At 44.4% G+C, this 20,282-nt stretch overlaps 2 protein-coding genes across 11 annotated transcripts in view; one reads left to right on the top strand and one right to left on the bottom strand.

Moving 5' to 3' along the window:
- Positions 1 to 10,502, bottom strand: part of FILIP1 (filamin A interacting protein 1) — a 284,939-nt gene extending 274,437 nt beyond the window's left edge. The window contains exon 1 of the mRNA XM_058661290.1: positions 10,294 to 10,502. The gene's annotated coding sequence lies outside the window, so the exon portion shown is untranslated. The remainder of the gene's footprint in view (positions 1 to 10,293) is intronic.
- Positions 10,503 to 10,582: 80 nt separating this feature from the next.
- Positions 10,583 to 20,282, top strand: part of SENP6 (SUMO specific peptidase 6) — a 99,234-nt gene continuing 89,534 nt past the window's right edge. For 7 of the 10 annotated variants that reach the window (XM_058661322.1, XM_058661318.1, XM_058661313.1 and 4 more), the window contains exon 1: positions 10,585 to 11,269. Coding sequence is in view for 1 of the 10 variants with exons in the window: in XM_058661333.1 (XP_058517316.1) it covers positions 11,218 to 11,269 (52 nt within the window). In the remaining 9 variants the exon portion in view is untranslated. Of the gene's footprint in view, positions 11,270 to 20,282 lie in introns of all 10 variants that reach the window. The other 3 variants (XM_058661331.1, XM_058661333.1, XM_058661326.1) reach the window with 3 other exon arrangements.

The raw sequence follows: 20,282 nt of genomic DNA, 5'->3' as shown, positions 1-20,282 counted from the left end.
ACCCAGATGTCCGTCTAAAGGGGTGTGGATAAAGAAACTGGTATATATGCTCCATGGAATACTACTCAACCATTAAAAGAATGAAATTCTATCATTTGCAACCAAATGGTCCCAACTAGAGACCTTTACGCTCAGTGAAATAAGTCAATCCCAAAAGGACAAATATCATATATTCTCTCTGAAAAAAGGCAACCTTCATGAAAAATACAAGATCAATAGATATATAGGCAAACATGCATGTACATATAGTCATCTAGAGGATATGTATAATAAAGACAGTCATATCAAGATGTGAAGATACAATGCAGTATGCGTCTCTACTTCCAAATCAAAGATGGACTCCCAACGAAACTGTTAAATATATCTTGACAATAGGATGCTGGACACTCTGCCATTGTCTACACCTACAATGTCAGGAAATACTTAAATAGCAGAATGATGGACTTAAGACTATTTTTGAAGGACTATATTATTGTAATAATATAAGGGAAATCAATGGGAGGAGGGAATTTGGGGATCAAAGGAAGGAAAATCCCAGAGCCTATAAAACTGTATCACAAAATAATCTTTTTAGGGCCCAGCGGCGTGGCCTAGCGGCTGAGGTCCTCGGCTTGAACGCCCCGGGATCCCATATGGGCGCCGGTTCTAATCCCGGCTGCTCCACTTCCCATCCAGCTCCCTGTTTGTGGCCTGGGAAGGCAGTCGAGGATGGCCCAAAGCTTTGGGACCCTGTACCCATGTGGGAGACCCGGAAAGAAGTTCCTGGTTCCCGGCTTTGGATCGCCACAGCACCGGCTGTTGCGCTCACTTGGGAAGTGAATCATTGGACGGAAGATCTTCCTCTCTGTCTCTCCTCCTCTCTGTATATCTGACTTTGTAAAAATCAATAAATCTTTAAAAATAATAATAATCTTTTAAAAAAACAAAAAAGAAAAACAAAACAAAAAATAATATATCAGGCCAAGTTATACAGCAGACACCTATGTCCATGAACACACTGAGGACAGCCAAAAGGTCTTAGAAATAATTTCCCAGCTCTGGTGCAATGAGGCCAACAACTTAGAATTCTGAATTCAAATTTAGATTCTGATCCTACCACTTCACAGCCATGTTGTGTGTTCAAGAAGTAGCATGACCAACAAGAAGCTTCTACAATCAACCATCATTCCTAGTTCGATTGGTGTGATTTGACTCTAGTCCCTTGTTTCCTGCTGAGCTTCACAGATTGCTTGTCATCTTACATAGTCCACTCACTATGTTTATTAAATAAGATTTTGTAACAACAACAAAAAGAATTGATAGATAAGGAAAATTTCACAAACTGAAACATTTTACAATTACTACATTTTTATTTCAAAAAATTGCATTTTTAAAATAGGAAAGTGGTAAGCTGATATTCTCAAACTTTGGAATTTCAAGGAAACATAAGATACTGCTTTATTTGTCAGTTTGAAGTGGTTTGAGGAGACACAAAATCAGTAGAAAACACACTATAAAAATTAAAACTACTGGGGCCCAGCGGTGTGGCCTAGCAGCTAAAGTCCTCTCCTTGAAAGGCCCGGGATCCCATATGGGCACCGGTTCTAATCCCGGCAGCTCCACTTCTCATCCAGCTCCCTGCTTGTGGCCTGGGAAAGCAGTCGAGGACAGCCCAATGCTTTGGGACCCTGCACCCATGTGGGAGACCTGGAAGAGGTTCCAGGTTCCCGGCTTTGGATCGGCGCGCACCGGCCCGTTGCGGCTCACTTGGGGAGTGAATCATTGGACGGAAGATCTTCCTCTCTGTCTCTCATTCACTCTGTGTATATGTGGCTGTAATAAAATGAGTAAATCTTTTAAAAAAAAATTAAAACTACTAAAAATTCCACAGGAAAAAAAAAGTCATTTACACAAATCCTCTATAACCTTTTATCTATAGCCTGTGTCCTACATTATAATTTTTACAAATCTGAGAGCAAAGTGATTTTTCCCTAAGGTAGCCTGTGTCATATTTAACACATTAATTTTTATAACTATAAGGTCAAATTTCCCTGTAAATTACCTTTTCTTGATAATTATTTCTGAGTATTTTCCTGATAAGTACTAACAAATCTACTTCCCTGACTTGAACATTTGATATTTTATTAAATAGATATTTTAACATGTACTTAATCATTTCTCTGTCTTCGCAATATTTCTCTTGGCATTTAGGATATTTGTATGATGGTTTACTATACTGTGGCCCCTTTACCTTGGGCACAAACAACAGTTGGTAAACTGACTCATCAAAGAATCTTCATTTTTTTTAAAGATTTATTTATTTTTATTGGAAAGGCAGATTTACACAGACAAGGAGAGACAAAGATCCTCCACCTGCTAGTTCACTCCCCAACTGGCCACAACAGCCGGTGCTGAGTTGGTCCAAAGTTAGGAGCCTCCTTCAGGTCTCCAACGCAGGTACAGTGTCCCAAGGTTTTGGGCCATCCTCCACCGCTTTCCCAGGCCACAAGTAGGTAGCAAACAGAAGTGGAACAGCCCAGACAAGAACCAGAGTCAATATGGGATCCCTGAGCATGGAAGATGAGGATTTAGCACTAAGCCATTGCACTGGGACTCATCAAAGAATCTTCTTAGAAATAACTTTTAGGGGCCAGTTTTGTGGTATAGAAGGTAAAGCCATCACCTGTGATGCTGGCATCCCAAATGGGCACTGGTTCATATCCCCTTGTTCAGCCTCTGGTCCAGAAACCTGGTAATGGTGTGGGAAAAACAAAGGAAAATTTCCCAGGTGTTTTGGCCCTATCATACACACGAGAGACCCAGCTGAATGCCCTGGCTCCTGGTTCAGGCCTGGCCCAGCGCTGGCTGGCATTGAGACCATCTGGAAAGGAAACCAGTGGATGGAAGACTTCCTCTGTTTGTGTGTCTCTCCTTTCTCTGCCACTCTGCCTTTCTTTAAAAAGAAAAATACATTCTAATAAAATAAACTGTGTATTCAAGTATGCTGTTCAGAAAAAAAGAATCAGAAAAAGAAAAGCAGTAAGAATCATTTTTACACACAAAATATCAACTACACAAGAGAAAGTGCTTATGTCATATGTACGTGCAAAGATGATTCAAAAAGTTTGTGGGAAATGCACATTATATTTTACTTCCATCTTCCATGAACTTTTTGAAGCTCCCTAGTATAAAGAATAGACAGTTTGTCAAATAAGACTTTCAATTTCAAATGGCAGAAATGTTTAAATTCTACAACTCAGAATTGCTTAGCTAATCCTTACATTTTTTGTGCTCAGAAGACTTCAGTTCACTGACCTGTAGAGGACAGGTAGCCATTGAAATTCCAAAGTGAAGCTAATAAAAGTGAAAGTTCTAATAAACTTCAGTTTGGAGTTAGCATTAGAGAACAGCATTTTAGCAAGTTAGGTTACAAGGCATTATTATATTCCTCCTGTTATTACTAACTAGAGACACAAGTGAACAATAGATAATCAGAAAGAAAGTTATTCAATTGGAGTAAACAGGTCAAACATAAAAATTCCTAGTAAAGGGGCCCGGTGGCGTGGCCTAGCGGCTAAAGTCCTTGCCTTGAACGGCCCGGGATCCCATATGGGTGCCGGTTCTAATCCTGGCAGCTCCATTTCCCATCCAGCTCCCTGCTTGTGGCCTGGGAAAGCAGTCGAGGACAGCCCAATGCTTTGGGACCCTGCACCCATGTGGGAGACCCGGAAGAGGTTCCTGGTTCCTGGCATCGGATTGGCGCGCACCGGCCCCTTGCGGCTCACTTGGGGAGTGAACCATCGGACGGAAGATCTTCCTCTCTGTCTCTCCTCCTCTGTATATCTGACTTTGTAATAAAAATACAATCTTTAAAAAAAAAACACCCAGAATGTTCCTGTTAAAAAAAAAAATTCCTAGTAAAGTATCACTTTATTTCATGCCTAAAACTTTGCTTCTGATGCCACCACTGATTATATTCTACCCATCTTTACCACATGGTAATAATAGTCACAGAGTGAGGACTTTGGAATGTGTAAGCACCAGTGCTCAAATCCCAGGTCTACAAGCACATATCTGAGTCATCTTGATAAATTTAGTTAACCTTTGAGTCTCAATTTCCAAATATAAGAATAATTGTAGATGTTTTAAAAAAATGCAGACTAGGAGATTTGGATAGTATTTCTAGCAAATTACTGGGAATGTTGGTTTTGCCTAAATGAAACACATTGATATATAACCCCAAAACTCTGGTTCTTAGACCAGCATCATCAATATCATCTTTCAACTCATTAGAAACGTAAACTTATGGGTCCTATTCAGACCTAGTGAACCACATGGTCTGGAATAAGGACTAGGAAGCTGATGAGTTGGCAGTTAACTTTTTAGAAAAGGATTGATTGATTGATTGATTGATTTGGAAAGCAATTACAGAGAGAGGCAGAAACACAGAAAGATCTTCCATCTGCTGGTTCACTTCCCAAATAGCTGCAACAGCCAAGGTAAGGCCAGATCAAGGCTGGTAACCAGAAGTGTCCCAGGGTCTCCCACATGGATACAGGAGATCAAGCACTTGGGCCCTCCTCTGCTGCATTCCCAGGCCATTAGTAGGGAGCTATATCAGAAGTGAAGCCATCAGGACTTGAACTGTTATCCATATTTGATGCCAGCACTGTATTCAGTGACTTAACCAACTGTATCACAGTGCCAGCTTCCAATTATTTCTTATTCATGTTAAAATTTGAGAACTACCATTTATACCTTTCTTTTTAAGATTTATTTATTTTTATTGGAAAGGCAGATACATAGAAAGGGGAGGAGAGACAGAAAGATCCTCCATCTGCTGGTTCACTCCCCAAATGGGTGCGATGGTTAGAGCTGAGATAATCCAAAACTAGGAGCCAGGATATTCTTCTGCATCTCCTTAGCAGATACAGGGTCCCACGGCTTTGGCCCATTCTCTACTACTTCCCAGGCCCTAAGCAGCGAGCTGGATGGGAAGAAGAGCTGCAGGGACATGAATCAGCAGCCATATACCAGGACCCTTGCGCTTATAAGGGGAGGATGAACCAATTGAGCCATTGTGCCTGGCCCTATATCATGCTTTTTTAGAAAAATTAGATTTATTTATTCATGTGAAAGGGAGAGTTACAGAGAGAGGGGGAGAGTGACAAAGAGAACAGTATTCCATACGTCACTCTTTAAATGACTATAACAACCAGGGCTGGGCAAAACCAAAGCCAGATGCCTGGAATCGCATCTGTTTCCCATGTGGGTACAGGTGCCAACCACTTGAACCATTTTCTGCTACTTTTCCAGGTGCATTAGCAGAGAACTGGATTTTAAGTGGAGTGGCCAGAATTCCAACCAGCACTCACATATAGTGCCAGCATTGCAAGTGGCAGCTTAACTTGCTAAGACACAATGCAGGCCCCAAGAACATTGTTTTGGAGTTCAGCCTGTAAAGGTTTTTATGTGAGCATTTTCATGAACGAACACAAATATCCACATGTTCATCTGCAATGCCAATTTATTTATTAGGCAAAGCACTTAGTGCCCATGACACTTATCAGAGCTATGAAACGTTTTATACTCTTTTATAATCAGAGTAAAAGGGGCTAGTGCAGTGGCAAAGTAAGCTAGTCCTCAGCCTTGTGGCACCAGCATCTCACATGGGTACCTGTACATGTTCTGGCTGCTCCACTTCCAGTCCAACTGTCTGCTTAAGGACTGGGAAGGTAGAAGAGGACAGCACAAGTCCTTGAGACACTTTACCCATGTGGGAGACCCGGAAGAAGCTCCTGGCTCCTGGCTTTGGATTGGCTCAGTTCCAGCCACTGTGGCTACCTGGGGAGTGAATCATCATATGGAAGATCTTCCTCTCTGTCTCTCCTCCTCTTTATATATCTGACATTACAATAAAAAATAAAGAAATCTTTAAAAAGAAGAAGAAAATGGCAGTCACTGAGATAGGAATACCTAGAGACAAGCAGTTCTGAGGAGGCGGCCATGCCCTTGGGTCTTCCAGGGATTCCACAGACTGTCACAATCCCATTTTTTACCCTCAATTCTGTGAGATGATTTTCTCTGGTCATCATCACTGCTTATTCTTGCTTGTAGGACTGAAACTACATAGAAAACATTCTTGATATAAGGCTTCTTACATACGTCTTTTAAAAAGATTTATTTATCTATGGATTTGGAAGGCAGAGTGATAGAAAGGCAAAGGACTCTTTCATCTGCTGGTTCATTCTCCAGATGGCAGCAACAGCTGGACTGGGTCAGAAGGAAGACGGGAGCTGGGAAGTCCATACAGATCCCCCACAAGGACGGCAAGAACTCAAGTACTTGAGCCATTGGCAGGGAGCTGAACTGGCAAAGGAGTAACCAGGAGTCCAAAAGCACTTTGATATCAGAAGCAGGTGTCCCAATGATAGTTTAAACTGGCTGCACTCCCACCCCAAATATATGATTTTAAACCATTTTGAGTAGGAGATAACTATGCTGGTGAGTTGACTGTAAAGTTGTTTAAAAAAGTAGTACAAACATTCCAAACATTATAACGAGTAGGGACAACACTGCTGCTCCATCAAAGATAAATGCTAATGTACTGAAGAAACGGAATCTTGACAAGGTACTGGGGGATGCGGCACATGGGATATATGAGTGGATTGAGTTAATATAGGAACTCTGTAGGAAACTAATGGACAGGTAGAAATGCAAATGGCTTTGGCAAACTAAGAGGGCATGCTTTTCCGTGCGAAGTAGAAAGCAATTCTGAGACTGATAGAGAATGGATTAAAAGATTGAAATAGTTTGAAGTGGACAGTTTGAGAGCATGCTAATTTCAGAACGTGGGAGCCATGATTTTTTTTTGTTGTTGTTGTTTTTTTGTTTTGTTTTGTTTTATCACAAAGTCAGATATACAAAGAGGCGGAGAGACAGAGAGGAACATCTTGCATCCAATGATTCACTCCGCAAGTGACCACAACAGCCGGTGCTGCGCTGATCCAAAGCCGGGAACCTGGAACCTCTTCCGGGTTTCCCACGCCAGTGTGGGGTCCCAAAGCTTTGGGCCGTCCTCAACTGCTTTCCCAGGCCACAAGCAGGGAGCTGGATGGGAAGTGCAGCTGCTGGGATCAGAACCGGCGCCCACATGGGATCCCGGGCACGCTCAAGGCGAGGAACTCAGCCACCAGGCCACGCCGCCGGGCCCTGAGCCATGATGTTTTAATGTAATGAGTCTTACTAGATTACTTTCTTCAGCCATGCTTACTTTCTTCAGTTCCCACAAAGCAGGTAGATAATAGTATTTACTAAGTGTTAGGGTTCACAGGAAAACACATGCAAGGAGTCTATACTAGGCAGAGGGAGCATTTGGTACAGTGGTTAAGATGTCACTGTGGATGTGCTCCTCCCACACGGGGTGGGGAGAGTGCTTGCATTTGGGTCCTAGCTGTATTTCCAGTTGCAGTTTCCTGCTAATGCAGACCTTGAGCAGGTTAGGTTGCTGGACACCTGACATCAATGCAGCACACCTGGACCGAATTCTCAAAGTTCTGATTTTGGGTTGGCTCAACCTTGCTTGAGCATTTGGGCAATAACCCAGTAGTTAAGAAACCTCTTTCTGATGAATAATTTCAACTGCTCCATTTCAGGTGCAGCTTGCTGCTTATGGCTTGAGAAAGCAGCAGATGATGGTCCAAAGCCTTGAGGCCCTGTATCCATGTGGTACATGGTACCCAAAAGAAGCTCTTGGCTTTGCAGCCATGAGGGGAATGAACCAGTGGAAGGAAGTTCTCTCTGTCTCTCTCCTTCTCTCTGTAACTCTGCTTTTCAAAAGATTTATTTATTTTTTTATTTGAAAGGCACTAAATAAATTTCAGGGTCGTGTCCTCAATCTCAAAATTTCTAGGCTTTGAATTCTGCATGAAAAGTTACACAGTACTGTGAATTCTGAGTTGAACATACTCATATGAAGGAACATTAATTTTAGAAACTGTATGTGATGTAAACCTGAACATGTACACTAATAATTCTACCAATTGAAATATCTGTTTTCATAAAACCAGAACAATTGAACTAGAGAGAAATTTAGAGACTGTTCAGTCTAATGTAGCTAGACTTAAAAAAAAAAAAGTGTAGCTCCTTGGGCCAGAACAATGACTTAGTGGTTAAATCCTCACCTTACACATATCAGGATCCCATATGGGTGTCAGTTCATGTCCCAGCTGCTCCACTTCCCACCAGGCTCCCTCTTATAGCCTGGGAAAGCAGTGAAGGATGGCCAAAAGTCTTGGGATCCTGTACCTGCATGGGAGACCTAGAGAAGGTTCCTTGCTCCTGGTTTCCGACCAGCTCAGCTCCAGTCACAATGGACACTTGCCAAGTGAATCAACAGATGGAAGACCTTTCTCTCTGTATCTCTCTCTCTGTAAATTTGCCTTTCCAATAAAACTATATATTTAAAAAAAAAAAAAAAACAACAAAGTGTAGTTCCTTGATCAGCAACCTTTGCATCCTTTGGGGACTTAGCCATCTGATTGCCAGTCCTTGCTCTGGCCACTCTGCTTTGATGCTATTCCCTGTTGACAGCCTGGAAAAAGCCGCAGAGGACAGCCCAGGTATTCCTGGCCCCTGGGTCAGCCTGGCACCACTCACCCACCCCGCCCAGCCCTGGGTACTGCAGCCATCTGGGAAGTGAAACAGTGAAAGGATTTCCATGTCTGTTAACTCTTTCTTTTTAAAAATTAAAACGTGTGTGTGTGGTTCATGTGTTGAATATTTTATTTTTATTTGGAAGACAGAGTCACAGATAAAAGAGAGACCGAAAGCATTATGTTCCATCTCCTAGATCTCTCCCCAAATAGCTTCAATGGCCAGAGCTGAGAATCAGGGGCCTAGAATGTCTACTAGGTGTCCCACGTGGGTGAAGGTGTTCAAGCACCTGGGACACCTGCTGCTTTAGCAAGGAGCTAGCCTGGTAGTAGAGCAACTGGGATGCAAACCGCTGCCCATATGGAATGCCAGCACCACAGACAAAGGCTTATCCTGCTACAGCAACAAGTGGGCCCCAAACTCCGTCAAAACAAATAATTTTTTTTCTTTAAAAGAACAAAACAAAACAAAACAAAAAAACACAAGCTTCTCTGGTGCTGAAGTTTGTTAACTATTGGTTTAATCCACTGCTTTCGTTTAGAACTGGAACTACTGGGCCTAGTGCAATGGCTAAACTGTCTAATCCTGCTCCATCAAGCACCAGGGTACCATGTGAGTACTGTTTGAGTCCTGCCTGCCTTTAACTCTGCTGTCACATACCACTGTACTACCAATTTAGCATGTAAGTACCAATTTATTATCTCACAGTTCTCTAAGTCCAATATCTGCCTCATTGTGCTAAAATCAAGAGGTAAGCTTTCTTTTCTAAAGACTCCAGAGGAGAACTCATTTTCTTGCCTTTTAGAACTTTTAGAAAGTCACCTATAGCCTTCACTCCTGCCACTTTGCTCCATTTTCTAAGGCAGCATGTACAGGTATAGAGTCAGAGATTCACTTTTTAAATTTGTATTTTGAAACCTGTATATATAACCAGCCAACTACATTTACTACTAATACCTATACCACTCAGGATTATATTGTCACTGACATAGACCATGTCATAGAGGAACAGGATAATACAACCTGTTCAAGTACCAAAAATAACAAATTATAATAAATCATATTCATTACACTTCTGGTTGGATTGGAAAATATTACTTGTCCATTTTAGAAAAAAAAATTATAAGCTTAAAACAGAAAGCCTTTGTAAGTCTGAGGATTTGCAGAATTAGACCCAAGATACTTCTTACAAAGTTAAAGTATTTCTTGCAACATTTTAACTGTGGTCAGCTTTTAAGTGATTTACAGCATAGATTCTTTGCTATTGTTCGGTTTTGTCTTTTAAATAGGGATGTCTAGGACTTAAGAAAATGCTATAGGAAAGACTACACACTAAAGAAATTGAATTTCAACAGGCAGCCCTGGGATAACTTAATCGTTTCATTTTCCATGTTTTCATTCATGACAAAGTCATAGTATTAAAAATATGAAAAGGAAACATCAATTTGATATGGTCATCTAGTCTCTGAAATTTTATCGTCTTGCAGATAAATCAGGCTGATAAATGACAAAGGACTTTAACACTGCCACCCATTATTTTAAACTTCTTTAACAATGAATGTGAATCACGACGTGTCCTAAAAGTGTAATTATTTTACCTCACGTCTTTCTCGGTCGGCTATAGTTTAAACTCTATAGTCTCCTCAGAGATAAACTTACAACATTTCTGCCACAGCACCAAATGTAGCGCTGGCCCGGCTAGGAAGTGCTCCCTCGCCACGTCTGCCATGGGGCCCTCGGTGGTCGGGACTGGGGGGCCAAAGAGGTCTGAGCCGAGACGGCGCAGGGAAGGGCCGGCTTCACCGAGAAGCCGGGCGTCGGGCACGGCCAGCCCGCACCCCGGGCCGAGCCGCAGCCCGCAGCGCTGGCGAGCAGAGCCGGGGCCCTGAGAGCGAGCCGCGCTGGGGGCGGCGGCGTCGGGGCGGGGGCGGGAGCCGGGCGGGGGAGGAGCGGCGGCGGAGGAGCTGCTGTGGCGACCGACGCAAGGCTGTGGCAGAGACCCACCCCTGTCCACATGGACAGTCGCAGAGGCCTGCCCTGATGCATTCACCCCAGGGCGGGGGTGGGCGGTAGGCCGGAGCGGCGGCCGCGGCTGCGGAAGGAGAGAGGGGTCTGGGGGGGTGCGGGCCGGTCGCGGAGCTCTCGCCGCTCCGGCGCGGCGGGTGCGGCCATTTTACGGCCTGGGACGCAGGGAGGCGTGTTAGTACGCTCGCCTTCATCCTCCCTTCCTGGAACCTGCGTTCGAGAGAGGCTTCTCTGGCTGCCTCGGTGGGCGGTGGATGGGGAGTCGCGGGCCGAGGAGAGCCGGGCCCGGGAAGCGCCGTCGCCGCCGTCGCCGTTCGCATTCCCCCGGAGGGGCCTGAGGAGAAGCCCAGGCCGCGCTCGCCGCCCGCCAGCCCACCGACAGGCCCGGGCGCCCGGGCCTGCTTTTGTCCGGACGTGCGAGCGCCGCCCGCCTGACGGCTAAGCCGGAGGCCTGCAACCCTGAGGCGGCTACCCTCCTGCGGCTCGGCCTCTCATCCTGGCGATCACGAAAGTGGTGTGGGCCATGGATTAAGGAGGCGGCGGCGTGGGAGGAGGAAGATGGCGGCTGGCAAGAGCGGCGGTAGCTCCGGAGAGATTACTTTTCTGGAAGGTACGTCTGTTTTTGCCTTTGCGGGGCGGCGGGTGGGGAAAACACAGGAAAACGTGACCTCCGGAAATCGAGATATTCAGTTACCTACACTGGGAGGGTTGGGGGACCGCGGGGGTTTGAGGGATGGGCGATGGCGGGGAGGGAGCGTGCTGGGAGTGCGCGGGGTTCGAGTTCGCCCAGGCTTGGCAGCGAGCGGAGTTGGCCGAGGGGGCGCCGGTGGATCTGGCGGCGGGCGGGAGTTGGTGGGCGGCCTTTGAGAGTGCGCATAAAAGTCTGTGAGATTTTTTTTCATCCCCGTTTGGCAGTGGCCTAACGATGAGAACAAGCTACTCTCGTCTGATATTACTGGAAAGTTTCCAGGGGCTAAGGTTGGGAGGAATTGGGGGTCAATCGGAAAGAAGAGTAGCGATAATTCTCGGGGATAGGTTTTGTATCACTTGTACTTTTCTGTTTCTATGGAGCTCCAGGTTTCCTTTTGCAAGCCAGCGATCGGATAAGTCCAGGCCTTGTTTGATGTTAGCAGAGCACGATTCCAAAGAATATTTTCGACAATTACGTGTCAGGAAAAAATGGGATTCACAGTATCAGTTTTGGGACAGTTACTAAAGCTATATGTAATAGACAAAGGTTGGGTGTTTCCGTTTTTATTTACTTGGGAGGCAAAGTTAAACATTTACTGCTAAGTGTGAAGTGAGAATGTTTCTGTTGGGGTTGGTGGCAGTGGGTAACAATATTGGCATTTTGCCCGTCTAACTGTAAAGAACCCCCAGCACCACCACCGCAACACAGCTAGCCTTGGTAGACTAAGAACTGCAAACGTTCTTGCTTTAAATGACTGTTGTGGGTTCCGTGTTTACACTGGTAATTGAGTATAAATAGGATGTTTAGGAAAATGAGGCTGTAAGCAATGTTTTTAAGAAGAACCATTCTGGATAATTTTGCAAACTTGATTTTCATATATAGGGTATCATAAGAGATACTTGTAAAAAAATAATCACTTAGAAACGTGGAATCTAAAAACTAAATTTAACTTAAAGTATCTTAGTGGTAACATCTTGGAGGGAGAGTGTGTAGGGTGTTCCTTACTGCTTTGTAATGAGCACCTAGAACAGTGCCTGGAACGTAGGAGGTATTCAGTGTTTATCTAATGAAGAAATAGGGACCATTCCTATTTGAGCACAGTGAAATGGGAGGTGGAAATCTTTCTTCTGTGTGCAAGGCCTATCTTTAAAAGTGGTAAAGGTTAATAAGAAATTTCTAGTAAAGGGAAAGCTTGTGAGTTCATTTCCAATTGCTTCCATTGTGGTTTGCGCAGAATAGGTACCTGTCTGGCTGAAAGTGGTATGTGTTGTGTGGCGGGAAATGCTGTGTATGTTGTGTTTTAGTTTTGAAATTGGAGACTAAGAAGTTGCCTTATTGCTGCTGGTGCCACGTGTGCAGAACGTACTTGAATGCCATGGTAAATTTGGGGATTCTATTGGCTTTTGATTCAGCTTCAGTTCTAATGGATGCACATAGGAAAAATCAAAAGAGCATACATAAAGCCATCAAATTCAGGGATAATGTAGATTAAACATTTTGGTTTTAGTGTATTCTAACTTAAGGATCTATGAGTGTGCAGGTGTGAAAATTTTGAGTTTCAAACAGTTTTTGTATACTGTGTAGAATCTTCCTAAATAAAACATAATTTTTGTGCTGTTAGGTTTTTCATGATTAGTTTCAGTCCTTACACTTTTATATTTTGTAAGTTTTCAAACTATTTCCAGTAGGCTGTTAAGCTTAATATTAAAATGTTTCTATATTACACTTTTCCTTCTCCAGTGGGATTGTTGAAAAGCTGAAATAGATTTTCATTTATTCACAGATACTTACCCTACCAAGCCACTGTATTAGGGTGAATACAGCAGTGCATAAGGTAGTCAAAGTCCCTGCTTTGATGGAACTTACATTTGAGCAGGAAAGACTGTCAGCAAGTTAAAACAAATCCACTTAAAACAGTCTTACCAGACCCTGTGTGATGGCTCAATTAGCTGATTTTCCCCTTGCAAGAGCCAGGATCCCAAACGGGCACTGGTTTCTGTCCAGGCTGTTCTGATTCCCATCCAGCTCCCTGCTGTGGCCTGGGAAAATAGTAGAGGATGGCCCAAAGCCTTCGCACCCTACACTCACATGAGAGACCCAGAGGAGGCTCCTGACTCCCAGTTTCAGTTCAGCTCAGCTCTGGCTGTTGGCTTCAGATCTGCTCAGCTTCAGCCATTGTGGCCATTTGGGGAGTGAACCAGTGGACAGAAGATCATTCTGTCTCTCTCTTTCTCTGTAAATCTACCTTTCCAATAAAAAGCAATAAATCTTTAAAAAAGTATAAAAGTCTTACCCCAAATACTCTTTTACTTCCCCGAACCAAATCTACTAAGACTCAACAATCTACATAAATTGTCATTGTATTGCCTTAACTTACAAATGAACACACATAAGCAACACTTGATGTTACCTTTGTGTGTGTGTGTTTTAAGATTTTTATTTGAAATGCAGAATTATATAGAGAGAAGGAGATGCAGAAAAATCTTCAATCTGCTGGTTCACTCCCTAAATGGTCGCAATGGCCAGAACTGGGTCAGTCTGAAGCTAGGAACGGGAATTTTTTTCTAGGTCTCCCATGTGGGTGCAGGTGCTGAAGAACCTGATTTCCCAGGTCATTAGCAGGGAGCTAGATCAGAATTAGAGCTGTCAGGACTCAAAGCTGTGCCCATATGGGATACTGGCACCATAGGCAGAGGTTTAGTTTGCTGTGCAATGATACCAGGCCCCTTGTTTTATTTTTCATAGCATCATTTATCACTCAATGAAGTTATTAAGTTTGTTAGCTAAACATACTAAAATATAAAACCTGTGAAAGCATTGCTTCTGGGGGCTGCAGGAGGGAGCGTCTTGCTCGGATCCCGATCCCAGCCACCATGTGCTCATGGTGAGCTAGGCCTGGGCCCACCTGGATTCGGGAACTGCTTCCTTTCGGGTGAGTACACCTAGGGGGGGAAGTCTCCGGGACTGGGTGGGTCCAGGGCCCACCCACCGCCCTCATTGGGCGGTGGAAGGGATTGGGGTGGGGCGCAACCTTGGGCCTGCGGGTTTAAACTTCAGCAGTCAGGAGGCTGCTGGGGGCTGCAGGAGGGAGCGTCTAGCTCTGATTCCGATCCCAGCCACCATGTGCTCTTGGTGAGCTGGGCCTGGGCGGCAGTGCGCCACTTGGCGCCAGGCTGTGCCTGCTGGCCGCCCGGCCGGGTAGCTCTGGGGTATTGGTTGTCTGAATTGTTGCTTAGGTAGCTCCAGGCTGACCGCACTGTTTCTGGGATCCTAGTCAATCTTAAAGATTCCCAATGCCAGTAACTCTTCCTTTGAAGAAATTCTAATCACTTAACAATGTTGAGCTGTGAAATTGGTAATGGAACGGAATGTACTGGGCAGCACTAACCAACCTTAGCCTACAAGCAAAACTAGAAACCAGCAAGGAGCACAGGTCATACCGAGCTAGGCTCTTGCAGCTACTGGTCCTCAGAGCAACCACGGGCATGTGCGCGATTTACGGCTCGGAACAGGCCCAAATGGGGAGGTAAGGGGACACCCTAACTGGGTTGAGGTTCCCACCAAGGGGTGCGTGTGCTGGAATGGGGGCTGCGTTCTATCTAGGAAACAGGCATAGTCAACCAAGGCACTAGTGTGAGCTGGGATTGCATGCACCAGGCCAGTTCAGACCCCAACACCATCTGGTGTCATGGAGAACCAGGGTAGATGTGGGATGGACTAGGCTGGGTCTCAACCCCCTACTAAGTCATGTGTGAGCTCTATGTGGGTATGGATGAGCCATGGCTGGGCTGAAACATTCAACAACAAGAACCAGAATGGGGTGAAAGCCAGCCAGGAAAAGCCACTGTTCCTGCTAGGATAGGAGGTGAACTGAGTAGGGTTGGCTCAAGGACCCCCCGGTATGTGCAAAATCTGGCATTGGGAGGGGTTCTGATGGAGGAGTCTAGGCAACTCCTCTGGCAGGACACAGTCCCTACAGGTTAGCGCAAGAAGCATGATAGGAAACAGCCCAGAATAGGCCATGGAAAGTTTCCCACTGGCACACATTCGGCATGGGTCGGGGACAGACCAGGCTGAATCAGTTCATGTCATCCACTGGCAAATCCGAACACCAGAACAGAGTGTGGGATGAGCCGGGTTTGGTTGCAACAAAACCAGTACACATTATGGAATGCCAGGGTGAGGTTGCCTGTACTGGATTTGACTGCAGCACCCAACGAGCACACGTGAGATCCAGGAAGGGAGGGGCAGAGCTGGCAAGGGGATTGAGGGGCTGGTCCCCACGCTGGACAGCTATTCCCACTCGAGAGCGTGGGCTGGGATGGGGACAGACCAGACTAGGCAAGGCTGCAACACCTGTGCGCTGCATGTGGACTAGATCAGGGAAAAGCCAGGTTGGGCTGATTATTCCTGCTGGTGCCAGCATAAATTAGAGTGGGTGAGGGATGTTTGGGCTTAGCCACAGCATCAGCTGGCACTGGGGACTAATTCTGTCAAGTCAAACCACAGAACCACCCAAAGAGTGCATAAACCGGGACTGAGAGAGACCTAGGAGGGAAAAAGTGGGTTCCCCCTTCTTGGGTCACTACTCCTGTGGGAGGGCATGAAAACTAGGACGGGGGCTGTGGTGGCTAGACAGAGAGGCACTCAATGACATCCGTGAGGGCTGGATATTGGAGCTTGTTAGATGGAACTAAGCTTTAATACCCATTGACAAGTACAAGAGCCAAATGAGATGGGGGACAGACTGGTCTTCTGCTACACATACTGGCAAACCAGGGTAGGGGGCAGGCCTGGTGGGGGTTATTGTGGGTCGCCCCAACTAGGCTGCAGCTCTGGTTGATCTGCCACTGGTTGATGTAAGGGCCGAGTACCAGGATGGACTGCAACACCCATTGATTCCAGTGCCTAGTCAGTCCCACATCTACCCTGGTTCTCCATGACACCAGATGGTGTTGGGGTCTGAACTGGCCTGGTGCATCCAATCCCAGCTCACACTAGTGCCTCGGGTTACTGCAACTGTTTCCTAGATAGAACGCAGCCCCCATTCCACCACACGCACCCCTTGGTGGGAACCTCAACCCAGTTAGGGTGTCCAACTAGGGGAACTTGTATTTCCACAGGGTTCGGCCCACACAACCCCATAGAGTCTACCCCCAGAGCAAGTTCTCTCGCATGCTGGATACAGTCTTGACCCTGCCAAATGTGACCACTCCACCACTCCACCAAACGGTTGGGTAATGGTACCCATCACTGCCAAAGAGGCCCCCATCCATAGTATTGGTGTGGGCTGGTGTGTGACGATCAGTGATGTTCTAGGGAAACAGGCCATTTCTGTATTCCGAATTGGGTTGGTGTATCTGACTAACCGTAATTGTCTCCTGGGTACTTCCCTTCAAACCACCAGGTCTCAGTCCCCACGCATGCCTAAAACTTCTATGACCCTGTCACTGGGAACCACCCAAGATTCACTACTCACCTACACTAAAATTGGACTTAGTCATGGGTGTCCCCAGGCAGCAAACGTATCTTAAAAAACCCTAGAGCAGGCCGCTGGGCGGCCAGCAGGCAAAGCCTGGCACCACATGGTGCACTGGCTGCCCTGGGTGAGGCCGAGGACTCGTTCACTGCCTTGCAGCAGTGTCTTTGGGGTGAGCCCCCAGCATTGGGTCCGACCTGGCAGGAGCACCCTCCACAGCCGCCACACTGTGAGGAGCAGCATTTGCCCCCAAACCCATGACCCGAACCCATCTTTGTTTTTATAATACTACACTAAAATGTCATGAATTTGATTAGGCTGCAGCTTGTGTTGAAATTTTTATTTTCCTGTTTTCTCTTGTTTCTTTTTCATGTATTCGCTTAACTGTTTCCACTGCTAATTGATGGTTTAGGATGGTTTCTCTTTGTTCATTCATTCATGTGATAGTTCTTTATTGAGCACCTTCTGTGTTGTAGGTACTGCACAGTGGGCACAGAACTGAGGGGGGAAATATGGTTTCTCCGTGGTCTAGTGAGGAGAATTAATATTTGAGTTGCAGTTGTCCATGTAATATCATGCTTGTGGAGCATGATAAGTGAAATTGTCTGTAATAATTAAGGTTTTATCTAATAACATGGTTTTAAGGTAAATATGTAGGACCAGTTCTGTGGCATTTTGCTGGTTCCAGTCCCAGCTGCTCTACTTTAGATTTAGCTCCCTGCTAATGTACATGAAAAAGCAGCAGAGGTGGCCCAAGTGCTTGGGTCCATGTGCCAATGTGGGAGGCACAAAGAAAGCTCCTGACTTCTTTCTGTAACTCTGCCTTTCAAATAAATCTTTCAAAAGGAAGGAATGAAGGAGGAAGGAAGAGGAGGAAGCAAAAAGTTGAATAGGTAAAGTAAGGGATGAAAAGACAACTTTTAGGGACAGGGAATAAAATAGAGAAAGCATGGCATATTTGGGGAATTTACAAAAGGAAAGTATGGGACCAAAAAGAATTGTGCAAGATGAGGCTGAAGGTGACAGCATTACTCTTGCATCCAAAAAAGTCATTGGCTACCCCACTGAGAAAATTTTATGCAAAAGGAGAGATCAGTGAGACCAGTTAGGAGGCAATTGTTTATGGCAAAGATAGTGGTAGCTAACTTACATCTTTGTTATTTATTTCTGCCTCTTTTCTCTGTGGAAACTCAAAGTTTACTTTCTCTGCCTTCGTTTTTGTACTGCAATTGTTTATTTTCATTCTAACTTTTGCCTTTTTTTCTACCCTCAAGTTTCTTTAAATGTTCTCCTTTTTTTCCTTTAGTAACTTTTGCCTTTCCTTTCTAATATGCATGTTTTACTACGTGTTTGTTTTCCTTTTATTGCAGGTCTTTTTCCCTTTATGGACTTTGTCCACTCTGTTGAAAAGACTGATGCTAAACTATTGATGTTTCCTGTACCAGCAAAAAACATTTCCATTTCCATCCTCAAATGAAAATTGCTTTCCGTTTCTGCCTAGACATACTTTTTTTGTGTAAACTCATTTCAGAACCCAATTTGCCAGTTTAACCAATAACTGTAAACACTTAGCACTAGCTCTTGACCATTTATTTTAAATGATTGCCTTTCCATGGAGTGTGAACAGGTTTTAATCTGCTTGCAACATGAAAGTTCTGCTTCTTTTGCTTTGCTTCTTTTTCTTTTGGTTGTACTTTGGGAAATTGTATTGTAGCTGTTCCTTATTTACCTTGCTTAAGTCTGTTTATTTCCTGGTTTCACCACAATTGAAGTGGTAAGTTCTGTTTATTGTGTGATCTCATATAACAACAAGAAAGAATAGAACCACACTTAGAATGAAAGTGATTTTCACTAGAAATGTATTGAGCATAAATTCAGATGCTAGATGCTAAGGTTCAACGTTACCTTTCTATCCGTAGATGAAACTAGGTATTATAATGCACCTAGATGTAATTATGGTATAGTAGGTTTACTATTGGAGTTAAAAAGAAAAAAACTTATATACTGCTCGTGACAGACTTTTCTAAGTTGATTAAGTGCAAAATTGCTGCCACCTGTGACTCTGGAGTCCCCCTGGGTGCTGATTGTATTCTGGCTGCTGCACTTCTGATCCAGCGAAGCTTAGGGAAAGCACCAGAGGATGACCTAGGTGCTTGGACCACTGCTAACCCTGTGGGAGACCCAGACGAAGCTCATGGTTTCAGCCAATTCCAGCTCTGGCTATTATGGATGGAAGATCTCTGTGTCTTTTCTGTCTCCTCCCACCTCCTCTAAATTTGACTTCCAAATACATACATGAATATTTATTTTTTTGAAAAGTGTAGAAGGATTATTCGACCCTGGCCAGGTTAGTGGGAAAATTAGAACTGGAGCTTGGGACCTGACTTCATAGCTTCATGTCTGCAACATTGTCTTCCTTTCTACCTTCTTCATCCTCATTTCTTAGTTTCTCTGCTCTTTCTCTTTCCATGTACACTCAATGGTGTTAGATAAAAGAAAGAAAAATAGCAGGTAATTATGGGAAATTTTTATTTATTGGTTAATAATATTCTCTTTGGTGGCCAGTGTAGGAAATTATCTTTGCCACATTGTATTGGCTGAAAGCTCTCCTACGCAGATCCTAGAGGAGTAGAAAAAGACCCCAACCTGCAGAGGGGAGAGTGACAAAGAATTTACAGTCTTTTTTCAGCTATATAGCCATCTTTGCTTTCCTTTACCTACTTGATTTTTTTCCCCCATTCTTTCAGTGAAGTCTCAAAATGAGGTTCTTCTCACTGCAGTTTCATTTTCTGTGCATTTCATTTACCTATAGTCTACCGTGATAAATTATTGAGAGGAAAATTCCAGAAAAAGTTCATAAATTTTAAATTGTGCTCACAGTGACAGTGCCATTTCACTCCAGCACTAGTGGATGTGAATCATTGCTTGGTTTATGGTATCCAAGCTGTATGTACTTCCCACCTGTTAGTCACTTACTGTATCAGCTCACAGCTATACTTGCATTGAAGTAACCCTTATTTACAGTTGCCCCAAAAGAGAACATGTGACTCTGGCAATTTGGATGTGCCAACTTGAAGTTGTAAAGTAAGTGCTTCGTTTATGTGAGATGAAAATCTCGACTTAGTAAGAGAAGAAAGTAAAACAGTCATTTTGCTAAGAACGTATGATAAAAAGCAGATCACCTATTTGTGAAATTTGTTCTAATGTTGCTGTCAACATCTCAAACTAAAAGTTCTAACCACAGTGTGGTTACTGTTAAGATGCAGAAGATATTAAATTGTAGAGTTTGATACTCTGCACTTGGAGCATATTCTGTGAATGAAGGGAGTTTGCTGTATTTCTCCAAGTTGAGAGTGTCTTCTTACTGAAACCCAAAAGTTTCTCAATTCTGGACAACTTAGGAAACTAAGAAAAGCAGAACTGTAAGTAATACAATTTGTAATTTATTTCAGA

The sequence above is a fragment of the Ochotona princeps genome, chromosome 1 (assembly GCF_030435755.1).
Source record: "Ochotona princeps isolate mOchPri1 chromosome 1, mOchPri1.hap1, whole genome shotgun sequence".
NCBI classification, from domain to species: domain Eukaryota; kingdom Metazoa; phylum Chordata; class Mammalia; order Lagomorpha; family Ochotonidae; genus Ochotona; species Ochotona princeps.
Note: the sequence above shows the minus strand (reverse complement) of the source record. Positions and strands in the feature narration are given on the sequence as shown.